Source organism: Mauremys reevesii, linkage group 5 (genome assembly GCF_016161935.1).
Source record: "Mauremys reevesii isolate NIE-2019 linkage group 5, ASM1616193v1, whole genome shotgun sequence".
NCBI lineage: Eukaryota > Metazoa > Chordata > Testudines > Geoemydidae > Mauremys > Mauremys reevesii.
In genome coordinates, this window is record NC_052627.1 from 132,710,430 (window position 1) to 132,723,227 (window position 12,798).

At 40.4% G+C, this 12,798-nt stretch overlaps 1 protein-coding gene across 3 annotated transcripts in view; it reads right to left on the bottom strand.

Annotated features, from left to right (window-relative positions):
- Positions 1-12,798, bottom strand: part of DNAAF9 (dynein axonemal assembly factor 9) — a 122,824-nt gene that overhangs the window by 68,976 nt on the left and 41,050 nt on the right. For all 3 annotated transcript variants that reach the window (XM_039540486.1, XM_039540487.1, XM_039540485.1), the window contains exons 5-8: positions 10,700-10,796; positions 7,675-7,781; positions 4,217-4,294; positions 767-865 (exon numbers count right to left, since the gene is read on the bottom strand). In XM_039540486.1, the coding sequence (XP_039396420.1) occupies positions 767-865; positions 4,217-4,294; positions 7,675-7,781; positions 10,700-10,796 (381 nt within the window). The remainder of the gene's footprint in view (positions 1-766; positions 866-4,216; positions 4,295-7,674; positions 7,782-10,699; positions 10,797-12,798) is intronic.

Here is a 12,798-nt window from a genome sequence, read left to right on the forward strand (position 1 = left end):
AGCTGGGCCACTGTAGCACCCATAGTGTAGACAAGCACTAAAAAATGAACTACATTATATACCATTTAAAAAAAAAACCAACAAGAAGTTGCATATCTTGATTACATAATTACAATTATTAAACTCAACTGGAACCAGTAACAGGTCACAGGGGTGGAATGCATAGGAGCACCTCCACATTTCCCATTTAAGTCATATCACGGATTATGTTAAAACAGGTCTGAAATTTGCAGTCTGTTTTTCTTGTTTGTTGCTTTATATGAATTCTTACCACCAAACTGAAATGAAATTCATACATAAATCTGAATTTATTAGACAGACATGCCATACAAATAAGGTCCATTATCAGTGCAAAACTCAACTTTGAGTTTAGCTGAAAAGTTAAATTGCCCTGCTACACAGATGCAGCATTTTTATTATACTGTACTGTCATGTTAAACAGGAAACACAGCCTGAACTGTACAATTTAGGAAAGAAGAGTATTCACAAGCTTACACACCGCAATAGGCAAGTTTGCTTATAACCATAAAGATGAAAAAGAAAGGGGGAAAGGGAAGAAAACAAACCCTATCAAATATAACGGCAAGGCAGTAATAATGAATCAGCATTAGTGACATTTACATTTCAGGTTTCAGTGTGATAGCCCTGTTAGTTTGTATCAGCAAAAACAAGGAGGAGTCCTTGTGGCACCTTAGTTAGTCTCTAAGGTGCCACATGAATTCCTCCTTGTATTTGCATTTCAAAGGGTTTAATCAAGTAAACATACCTCCCCTGCTTGAGATTCTGACAGCTCCAGGATGAAAGGAATTTCAGTGTCGAAATTAGCAAAAAAGCTGGTCCACTGGTGCTCGAAAGTCATTAAATCCTGAGAAGGGAAAAAAGCAATACGTGTTATTCTGTTCAGTTAGTGTCATGTCAGCAGGGCAGTAAATTACAGATGTTAAATGATGAAATCAACTATGTTACAACACTTTTAACAGTCCAATTATGTAAAATCTTGTTTTATGACCACTTCAGACCTTGAAATTTAGTTGTGTCACTCAAAGCTTAATATAAACTGGAAAATTCAACTTTCACTGAAAAAAAAAAAATCTTCTGTCCAATAAGTAATTTCAGTCTAAAAATTAAGCCATTTACTTTGAGACTGTCAAACTGAGTTTTCAGATTACTAGGTAAAAGCTATTTGAAGAGATACTCACTCAAAAACTGAAGAGGCAAATGTGTAAATATGAACAGGATCAAAAATGAAGTACTGCCTAATACATTTTAAACACAAGGAATCTGTACATTGCTCCAATACGGATTTGTACTTTTAACATCAAACAAAGACAGTAACTATAGATAGAGAGGAGGGAAAAAGTGATTTCTTATAACTGGAAATTATTCTAATTATTCAAGATAAATTCTGCCCCATGTGTTTTCACCCCTCTATCCCTAAACAACCTGGCTGGAGACAGCAAGTATGTATATCAAGTATGCTAGATGTCAGGTACAGAATGGAAATTAATCGGCACACAAGTTAAGGCAGTGAGAATTAAGATTGAAATTAAAATGTCAGAAAAAGAATAGAGAAAACCAAATTGTATCATGCAGATGAAGTAGATATTTGGGATGGGTACATAGTGTATCAGAAATACAACAAAGTTTAGTGTGGGATCTACAATTATTGCACAGTATGTATTATGTGGAATGGCTTCCATAGTTTTCCTAAGCATGAACCTAGAAGAAATGGGGGGAAAGGAAGGATTATTGAAGTGAGAGGGTTTAGACTGTTTGGTCTTTTTTAAAATGGTATGAGTCAAAATTATATTTTTATGTCCACATTATAAATTTAGCAACAGGCTATGCACAAGACAATACAGCCTATTCACTTACAGCTTCATTAATGCAGTGCTAACAATAGTAAGCCATACAAATTAGATAGAGCAGTAACAGTTACAGTCTTACACACACTTTAATGTGGACATTTAATGTCTAAACAAAATTGTTTATTTACGACTACAGACTGATCTTCATTAATTCTATACTTTGAAGCCATAAGCTGCAAGAAAACCTCTGTTCAGCAAGAATGAGCAAAATGAAAAGCTTTTCACATAGGTTATTTTAGCTTCCTATAATAACATCGTTGAGAAGTACTTTCATTAGTTTATTCAGGACAAGATGATATGCCCCATGCTATACGTCATAATTCACTGTTTTAATACCAAGCAGAGTTGTCAGACTTCTTGAGTCAAAGTTTTATTGTAAAACAAACAAGGGCAGGAATTTCCAAAAACTCACCATGTGGACCAAACTCTGCTCCCACTGAAATCAGCTGGAATTTCACCACTGACTTCAATGGAAGCAGAGTCAGGCCAAGTCCAAGCATTTCTGAAAACCCCACCGTGCATCTTCCATATTTTTAAAAAGAAGAAGAAGAACCACAACAAGAATGGGCAGCCTCACAGCAAGCCTTTGAAATGGGGCGGGGGGAGGGAGGAGAAGGGAACGGGAGAGAAACAGGACTGCTTGAAACTGGGCACCTTAAATATAAATCTTTGAAATTTGTGTGTCCGTTCCAAAACGTCTTTTAAATGCATCAGTTGCTTCACTTCTAAAGACTGAAATAAAGCATCTTACAATACGTAAATAAGATTTGATAGATACGCAATTAAAAGTGTTAACATCCTGTTTATTTCATTGGGATTTATAAGCTAGCTGATCATGTGTTTCAAGACAGACTCCTATTCAAACTAAGGACGACACTATGTCATTTCAACCACCATTATGGAAATTAACTACTGGACAACTGGATACCTTAAGAGATTGGTAAAAGATTCATCTCTAGGTCACTGGTTCAAATGGACTCCAGGAGAATGATAATAAATGCATACTGACATCTGATGGCAGTCCAATGACATGTGAAGTGAGATTGTCTCAGTCCAACCACTTGGTTAATGATATTTTAAGCACTTTGGGCCATGGATCAGCTTTCTCGTGTTTTTACACAGCCTAGCACAATGGAGCCCTGATCTCTGGATTCCCAAAGTGCTACTGCAAACATCAAACCAGCAAACCACACAACCTTTAAATGACAGGTATTCACATGACAAAACAAAAATCTCAGCTAATACTCTTGACACCAGAGTGTGAGGTAACAATAAACCAAGATGACGAGAACTGAGAATATAAGAATTACTGTACACTCTCAACCCTACAAGAGGTCAGGCTTCATCATCATCATAGAGGATGCTGTCTGAGCAACATCAGGAAGTCACTAAGGTCTCTACGATTGCTGTTTCTGTTCTATGCATGACACAATTAAACTGACAATATGGTAATTTTTAATAGCACACCAATTTCTAAAAATGCACAAAAGTAAATATAAGACACAAAGTTAGCTACAATTAATCCTGAATATCTTGTCCACATTTATGATTGTAGAGATATCCATCAAGACCAGCAACAAAAAAAGTGTATCAACTGCCTGAGAGTCTGAGACTGATGTCAGTTTTTGGTAAACAGCACTAAAACAGGAGAAGTTAAGACAGAACAATTATATACACTTGTTTATAATCCAGCTCAAATTGCATTCAAATTGGATTTAGCAGAGGCAATACTAAGCCTCGCAAATTGATGTTTATGTCAACTAAACTTTAACTACTAAAGGCACTACTATTCTAGAAGCATATAGTCCTCCAACTTCAAATTGATTTAGGCTTTTAAAATCAGACTACCTCATTAGAAAACAAGTTCACTGGGAAATGCATAAAAACGTATTGTAAAAATTGCTTGTGGCCACTGTGTGTCACTGTTGATCTGTTTTTGAACTATTAAGTAGTTATAAATCAATATGGACCAATTAGGTTTATGTTAAGAAAATTATTCTTTTGTTAACACAATGCTTCTTCTGCAACGCACTATTCTTTTAACATGCACTGAAGGACTGGTGTCAAGTACACACAATACATAGTGCTGTGGCCTGCAAAGAATACAGCCAACTCATGCAATTGTGGGGATTCTGTCTATAGACTTGATAAGTTAAAGAATACAGTGTCTTTAATTCCACAGAAGTTACATGAACTTCCAAAGAGAAAACTGCAGCACGCTCACAGTATAGGGAGCCTACACTCTGGCTGATCTAGTCAAACCAGTTTTTTGTTATACACTAACATAAATTGACACTTTTCATCTAAGACTTGTCATGAGTTAGTTCAAAACATTTCAGCTGCATTACCTCAAAAAGCAAGTCCTCCAGGGAAACGGGATCCATTTTGCTGTATGTTTTCCATAGATCCATGCTGACATCCATTAACTGTAAAATATTTTAATATATATCTTTTTACTGTGAAAATACTGTAAGTAGTGTGACATGCACAGATCTATGCAGCACTCAAGCACTTAGCTGCTGGGTTCGGAGCAGTTTTGCAAGTCTGGCCTTCAGCCTGCTACAACAGTTTGTATGAATCTGAAACACTCAAACAATGGCATAAGCATTTCAGATTCAAGACTGGATAAGATTTAAAAACTCTGGATAACCCAACCTATAAGATTCATATCCTTTACATTAAGTGACAGTATGTAACTGATATTTAGGTCTTATGTGCTTTTTCACAGAAACTGTATCCTAAAAGGCTTTTCAGAGTTAAATATAATAGAGTTAATTAAGAGCAGAGAAGAGAGATATTAACAAGTATAGCCAAGGGAAAAAAAGACAAATTTGCAGTTAAGATTTTAAAAAAGATTGAGTCTCAATATGGTAGAGCAATACAAGAAAGCAGCTCCAAATGGCTAGAACTGCAGAAAAGGCAACTCCTTGGTATGAGTGAATGGTCAGAAAGGCAGACGGTACCAAGCTAAAGCAAGTTACACTTTAACTGGCACTAACACTAAAACATTTTCCTCTATAGGTAAACATACATATGGAGCTATAATCATTCAAAAATATTCAAAGAGACACTGACATTTTAAATGCTTTCTAGATTTTGAAATATTTCAAAGAGTTTTCAAAAATGCAACACTGAAAGTTTTATATGACTGCTTTATATAGTCATTTCAATTGATCTTCACTGAATCTGGCAACAGATTGCCTTCTAAGACATGGTTTCCATTCGTTCATCATTTACAGCTAAGTGCATTAATGGAATTCTGTGCATAATAGCACTGTGAACATGTGCCACCATTGTATCACCACAAAATATTAAGAGGTGATTATTAATCTTTAAATATTTTGTGAAATATTGATTAAAAGTCTTAGTTGGTTTTGAAAAAGAACAGAATAACTACTTTAAGTATTAAATATGTTTTTAAATATTCTAATGAGGATAATTTTGAACTGAAGAGAATGGGGCATGTGTGGCTGCATTATTGTGTTAAAAGCATCAATATACCACTAGTTTGAAGACCTAAAACTCAAACAAAATACAGAAAGGGAATAGGCAACGACTTTGCTTATGCAGCATGTAATACCCTGAAGTATCTTTGTGGTCCCAGAGCCCAGGTTTCAGCCCAAGCCCAAACGTCTACACTGCAATTTTATAGCCCCACAGCACAAGTCCCACGTGCCCAAACCAGCTGACCCAGGACAGCTGGAAGATTTGTACTGCAGTGTAGACATACCCTTAGAGGTCTCTCCTAGATTCATAGGGTAAAATCCTAGTCCCAATGAAGTCAGTGGCAAAACTCCCATTGACATCAATGGAGCCAAGGTCTCACCCATAAATTTTAAGACCAAAAAGGATCATTATCATCTAGTCCAGTGATACTCAGAGCTCAGTGGTTCATGAGCCAAATTAGCTATCAACGTTACCCAAAGAGCTACAGTCATGTGAATTCATTGGTTAATTAAATCATGGTGTTTTAATATCTACTGCAAAAGCCACAGGAAACACATCGAAGAGCCTCTTGCAGCTCGGGAGCCTATCTGAGTATCACTGCTCTAGTCAAGCCTCCGTTAGAGCACCTATCTATTCTGACCATGTTCACACCTTTTGAGATCTGACAGGTTCACAGCACAAGATGGTACGAGGAAATGAAAACATGGGTGAGGATTTCAGAAGAAGAGTCAAAGCAGTGAAGTACATGAACGCAGCTGAGGAAAAGAAAGGCAGATCTGTAGCACAGATGGGCCAAAGACAGACAGATGAGTAACATCACTAAAAGTATCAGAGGGGTAGCCGTGTTAGTCTGGTTCTGTAGAAGCAGCAAAGAATCCTGTGGCACCTTATAGACTAACAGACGTTTTGCAGCATGAGCTTTCGTGGGTGAATACCCACTTCTTCAGATGCAGAAAGCTCATGCTGCAAAACGTCTGTTAGTCTATAAGGTGCCACAGGATTCTTTGCTGCTATCACTAAAAGTAGTAATTAATCAAGGCAGGAAAAAAAAAAAAAGGTATGTGTACCAAGTGATCCTCCATAGAGGAGCCTAGATGAAGAGCACCCATGCCTAGAGGTAAGGCAGGAAAATTAGGCAGTAAAGTAACAGAACTGGGACAGCAGAGAACCAGAGATGTCTGAATAGCAATGGATGTGTTCCAGGAAGGTGAAATGAAGTTTAAAAAAAATTTTTTTTAAATGGTACTTATATAGCGCTCTCCTCTGTAGACAAAGTAGGTAGCCTTTATTATCTCAATTTTACAAAAAAGGAAACTGAAGCACACAGGGCTACTACACTTGCCCAAAGTGAAACGGCAAGTCAGTGACAGAACTGGGATTGGAATCCACCAGTCTGGTGCCTGATCCAGTGAGCCATGCTGCCTCACAAAAACCTGACTTAGGAGAGAGAACCTGCCAGCCAGAACAGCTGAACCAACAACTCATCCAAATAAGAAGTTACAGTCACTCCTCCTTTCCTCAGGTGATGGGCCATAAGTACACTTAACAATGATTTAAAATGTTTTATTTTCTTCAGATCTGTATCTTACCACATAGCATGGCTCAAAACAAATGCTCTATACCACTAGAAAGGGAGATTCAGAGCTCTCCAGTAGAAGAAAGCACCAGTTTCTAGTACACTTAGTTCATAAGGTAATAGACTGCAAACATGTCACTAGTCCACAACTGAATACTGCCCACTTCATACCTAGATAATTTTGTTTGAGAGGAAGAGGCTGGAGGAGAGAATTCTATCTTTAGATAATAACTAAGGCTATGATTTAGTCATGGAGGTCTTAGAAGTCATGGAATCCGTGACTTCCAGCGACCTTCATGACTTCAGCCTGCGGTGGTCAGGAGCTGCAGGGTCCTCCGCCACCTGTGGGGACAGGGAGCTGCGGGGTAACTCCAAGCTGACACCGAGGAAACTCCCCGACAGCTCCTGGCCCCTGCGGGTGATAGGGGAACCTCACAGCTCCCAGCTGCTGCAAGCCCCCACAACTGCAGGCAGCAGGGGTAACCCACAGATCCTGGACCTCGCGGACAGATGCGGAGGACCCCCGGAGCTGCAGGCAGCAGGGATACCCCGCAGCCCTCAGCTGCTGCAGGCAGTTCCTAGGCCCCTGTGCAGCTGCCCACTTCAGAAGCGTAGGGACCCACAGATCCCCGTTTTGTCAGGGATATTTTTAGTAAAAGTCATGGACAGATCACAACTTCCGTGAATTTTACTTTGCCGCCTGTGACCTGTGTCTTTTACTAAAAATATCTGTGACAAAAACTTAGCCTTAACGATAAACTGAAGTACTTGCTTAATACATACCTCATATTTCATGGTAAAAAAGCCATCGCCACCGATCCCCTCCAGTGCAAAGGCCTGCACTACTGGCCACTTTTCTACAATGAACATATCAAATATCTGTAGATGACCTATAGGAATCAAATATTTCACAAAAAATGTTAAGTGACTATAATAAAAGCATCTGTTTAATGTATCTCACCTTTCTACAATGTGCCAAAGTTGTTCTGAGGGTTTACCAAATGATTTGAAATATTCTTTTATATATACACACACACACCATAAAAGCTTTTTTTTAATCAGGCGTGCTGGAGGTATGAGGGGTGCCAGTAAGTGAAGAACTAAGAGGGAGGGAGGGAAGGACTTTGAACTCCACAGCTCCCATTGGCTGGGAACTGCGGCCAATGGGAGCTGCAGGGGCAGCGCCTGCGGGCGGAGGCAGCTCATAGAACCACCTGCCGCACCTCCACCTAGGAACACCCGGGACAAGTCGCCGCTTCTGGGGAGCTGCCAGACGTGAGTGCCCCCAGATGCAGCACCCCAAGCCCCCTCCTGTGCCCCGACCCCCTGCTCCGAACCCCCTCTCGCACCCAAACTCCCTCCCAGGGCCTGCAACCTGCACCCCCCTCCCACACCCCAACCCCCAGCCCAACAACCCTCAAGCACGCTAAATCCCTCATGGCCATTCCTCCACCTAGGAACAGGAGAGACATGTCACTGCTTTCGGGGAGCCACGCAGAGCCAGGTAGGGAGCCTGCTGGCCCTGCGCCAACCGGACTTTCTATGAAGATTAGAAATGCTGGTTTACAGAGCTTTCCAGCTGGTACAGGGCCAGATAATACAGCTGTTACTGTAGTTTAAATATTTCACTGTGTTTGTTACAAAAAAGCAAAGTTCAACTGAAAGCCAAAGAAAACAACCTGTTGAAATTCGATACAAAAGGAAGAATACAGAACTAGCTGTAAAATCTACAATAATATGCAATTAAGAAGCAAAATAGTTTATGTACAGCAGTATTCTACTTGTGGAAAATAGTCCAATATACTTTTGGGGGGGTGGGGGTTGGAGGGAAGGTGGACTAAAAATAAATTGCATGAAAAAGTTAACCTGGCAAAGTTGAGAAACAATGTTCAGTGTTACAGAATTTCCTGACTGGTAAATGTTTTCCCCAGGACACTGGTTAGACTATGCTGTGTGTCTTCTACAAGTTATGATAAAGACTGGGGCCCAAGTCCCACAAAACACTTCAGGCAGATGGCTAACTTGACACTCATGAGCAGTCCCATTCAGCTTAACGGGACTACTCACACTGGAATGCTTTTGTAGAATTTTAGGCCTATGAAGCAAACTGTAAATAAGCAAAGGAAACCAGAAATATAAAAGTCAGCGGTTCTCAACCAGGGGGCCGGGGCCCCCGGGGGGCCATGAGCAGATTTCAGGGGGTCCGCCAAGCAGGACCAATGTTAGGCTCTCTGGGCACCATGGCAGAAAGCCAAAGCGCGGCTGTGCAGGGCTGAAGCCCACGGCCTTGAATCCTGCCATGTTGGGCTGAAGCCGAAGCCTGAGCAACTTAGCTTTGTGAGGCCCCTGTGGCACAGGGCCCCAGGCACTTACCCTGCTTGCTACCCCCACAACGCCGGCCCTGGCTTTTATATGCAGAAAAACAGTTGTTGGGTACTGGTGGGGCATGGAGCTTTTATAGCATATTGGGGAGGACTCAAAAAGAAAAAGGTTAAGAACCCCTGCTGTAAGTGATACATTGTATCATAAAATGCCCAAAATACCACAGAGGAAGTAAAGCTTAACTTTCTGAACTTCCTCTCAAGCAGTTGCATATGCTAAATGTTGTTTTATGCAATTTTTTTTCCATCTAAAATTCCCTATGTTTTTATAAATAAAAAAAAATTAAAGCTATTGAGCTCGATGAGTGCATAAGTTTATCAGCAGAGCTTATACACTGCTTGAATCGGAGAGTGACTACCGTCCAGCAGAATTTAGGAACTCTGCAAGAAAAAGTGCATCCGTAACTCAGACCAGGACAATGGTTCTTCATATATTTATGACTTGAAAACTATTGCATCTTCCACTTCTAAGGATGGATGATTATTTAAGAAACAAGTTTAAAAGTTACTAGCTTCTGCTATTTCAGTTATGAGAGCAAATTTTCTTATCAGAAAATATTATAGGAGAGGTACATTTTCTACATTCACGTAACACAATACTGCCTGAACTGATTTTGCACAAATTTGCAAATAAATTTCACCTTTTGTCAAGACCAAGCAAGAAAAGTGTTCATACAAAAGAAATGTGAGTTATGAGCACCAAAATAAAGGAGAGTTAGACGTGAAAATGGAATGCAACCATAACTATCAACAGTGGTTACCAGCCATCAACAGAAAGCCAGACTTATGGTAAATGCATAGCTCAAAGCTTTCGCTGCAACAGCATATTGCTCTCTTTTTTAAAAAATCAACAATTACACAGCAAGTGCATTGCAGTATTTTTGCAGCATATACTGTATGCTGTTTCCATTCCTGAACACATTTATGAAGAAATATAAAATTAAAATATTCAGCTTGCAAGTCTGGCAACAGATCATACAGGAAATCATGCTGTCCAGTTTATTCTGTTCTAAAACAGGAAGCTTGAATAAAAAAAAAGTGTATTATTTCCTTACACAAAAGTGTATTTATCTGAAGCCCCCATCAGAACAGAGAACTTCTATACTTAGCCAAACACTTTTCCCAGCATGCAAATTATTTCTTTGCCTCAGGCTCTGAGCATTCACTATGCAGAGCGCACACACACTATGTTCTCTGAACAGAAAATAAAAACCTCAGTAATTTAAGTTTCAGATTCTAAGAAATCCAAAACCTGATATAAAGTAATACATTAAAAAGAGATGGATAAACTATCAGGCTCACTTGCAATAAAAAGAAGTCTCCAGAGGTATTTTAACTTATTGTTGTTACAACGTCATACTTCTATTCTGACAAACAAATGATCAAATAATTCACCAAAACAATGAAGTAATACAGTATTAACCCACCTTGGGAGCTGTAAGGAATGCCGATTCGACTACAATCTCGAACCATGTCTACAAAGCTGGAAATTTTAAACTCCTCTGCAGCTTCTTCATCTTCATACTGACAGGAATAATTTAAAAATTAGTTTTATTAAACCTAACATTTTCTGGCTGGAGATCTTTACAGTTAAAATACATTTTCAAAAAAGATAACTGCCATTTTGCATAACCAATGCTGATCATACATTACACTATTACATACAGTAACAAAGGTTCTCTAAAGCTATTTATTTAATCACTATGCTCTGGGGATTTTAGCCATAATAGTATGAACATATGAAGGCCAAAGGGAACTGTTTGCAAAACTGAAGTACAAAAGGGAACATGTTTTTACACAGCTATGCAGGAGAAAGCACGAATACTTCACGCTCAATTTCCAAGAAAGCCTCTCTCCCCACAACCTACTACAATATGGACAGTTAAGACCAACAGGCATTTTTGCATGGAAACATGCAGATAATAATGAAAGAGCTCTAAGTGCAAGGTATTCTTTTCATTGGAGAATCTCAAGACTCTTTACTAGTTATTTACCACAGAAGATTACGGAGAGAAAAACAGTTATCACCATTTTACATATGATGAAAGTGGAACAGAGAGGTGAAACGATTTGCCCCAAGTCACACAGCAAGTGAGTGGCAGAACTGGGAATGGCACCTAGAATTCTTAACACTACTCCCCTGCTCTGGCCACTAGAAAATCTTGTCTTCCTGATCCCTCTACTATATATGCGTATAGTAGCATGATTGGAGGATTAAGAGACTTACTATTTCTAACACGTTAGGGCAGTGTTTCTCAAAGCTCCTGGATGGTGACTAGGGGTAGGCACAAAGCAGTGGCCCCTCCCCAGATCTGCCAGAACGGATTGGGCCCTGCCCCCCTCTGGAGCCACAAATGCCAGAGGAGCAGGCAGCCAGTGAGAGTTCCCCAACTTCCCGGGAGGAGTGGGACTCAGGCTTCAGATCTGGGGTGGCAGGCTCTGGGTCCAGGCTTTGGCTGCATGGCGGCAGGCTCCATCCTATAGCCGCAGGTTTGGGGCTCCACCCGTAGGGCCTCGGGATCAGGCTCCGGCCTCCAGCCACGCAGCAGCAAGTGCCAGCCCTGGGCTCACATTCCCCCGCCCACCAATCGCCCCTGGCCTCTGCTGTGTCCTCTGGCCCCAGGTTTCGTCCCCAGTGGCGGTGGGCACTGGGCCTGGGCTCAGGCCACTGGGCTTCAGTCCCAGGTATGCAGTGACAGGTGCTAGCCCTGGGCTCACCTCCCACTGCCTCCCCTAACCCTCCATCTCCATCCCCCATCACCCCTGGCCCTGGCTGCCTCCCCAGCCCCCCCATCCATTGCCCCAGTCTCTGCTGCCTCCCTACCCACCTTCCCATCCAGGGCTTAATTTGTCCCCTGGCTTGCCAGGGCTGAGTCAGTCTGTTGTGAAAAGTGATTATTTGTAGGTTTGGTTAATATCACTTTACACTGCCTCCCAAACAGGGAGCAAGTCTACTGCTGTGAAAAGTGATTAACAAACATACAAATATCACTTTTCACAGAAAGAGACCTACTAGCTAGCAAGCAACCAAAAAAGCAAAAGATAAGAACATACAAAGCACCTCATTTGTTTCTAATCTGTTTGGGTTCAGTAAAGAATAGAGATGAATGTTCATTATTTGTATTATTGAGTCTGCAAAAAAATCTACATAAATAAATTTCAATGATTTGGACATGTACATGTGCATATTTATTTGTTTTTCCTGAACTTAATTAAGTATTTTAGGAAAAATTGTCAGAGCAGCCACCAGCAAGAAGTGGTGGCCACACTGTGAGGCCGCCCAAAAAAATCTGTTGAGAGAACCCTTGCTTTAGAGTTATGAGGGAGTTGGAGCGTACTCTTTCAGTTCAAAACCTGTTCCCAAGTGACTTTATCAGTTACTCAAATTAGATTTTAAAATGCCTTCAGAACTAGCTTTCCTGATTTCCAAGGGGACACTGGAAGGTCGCTCATTAAGGCTTTTCAGTACAATTGTAAATATATTCCATCACATATGTAGTATATAGTCAGTATACTTCTGAAACAT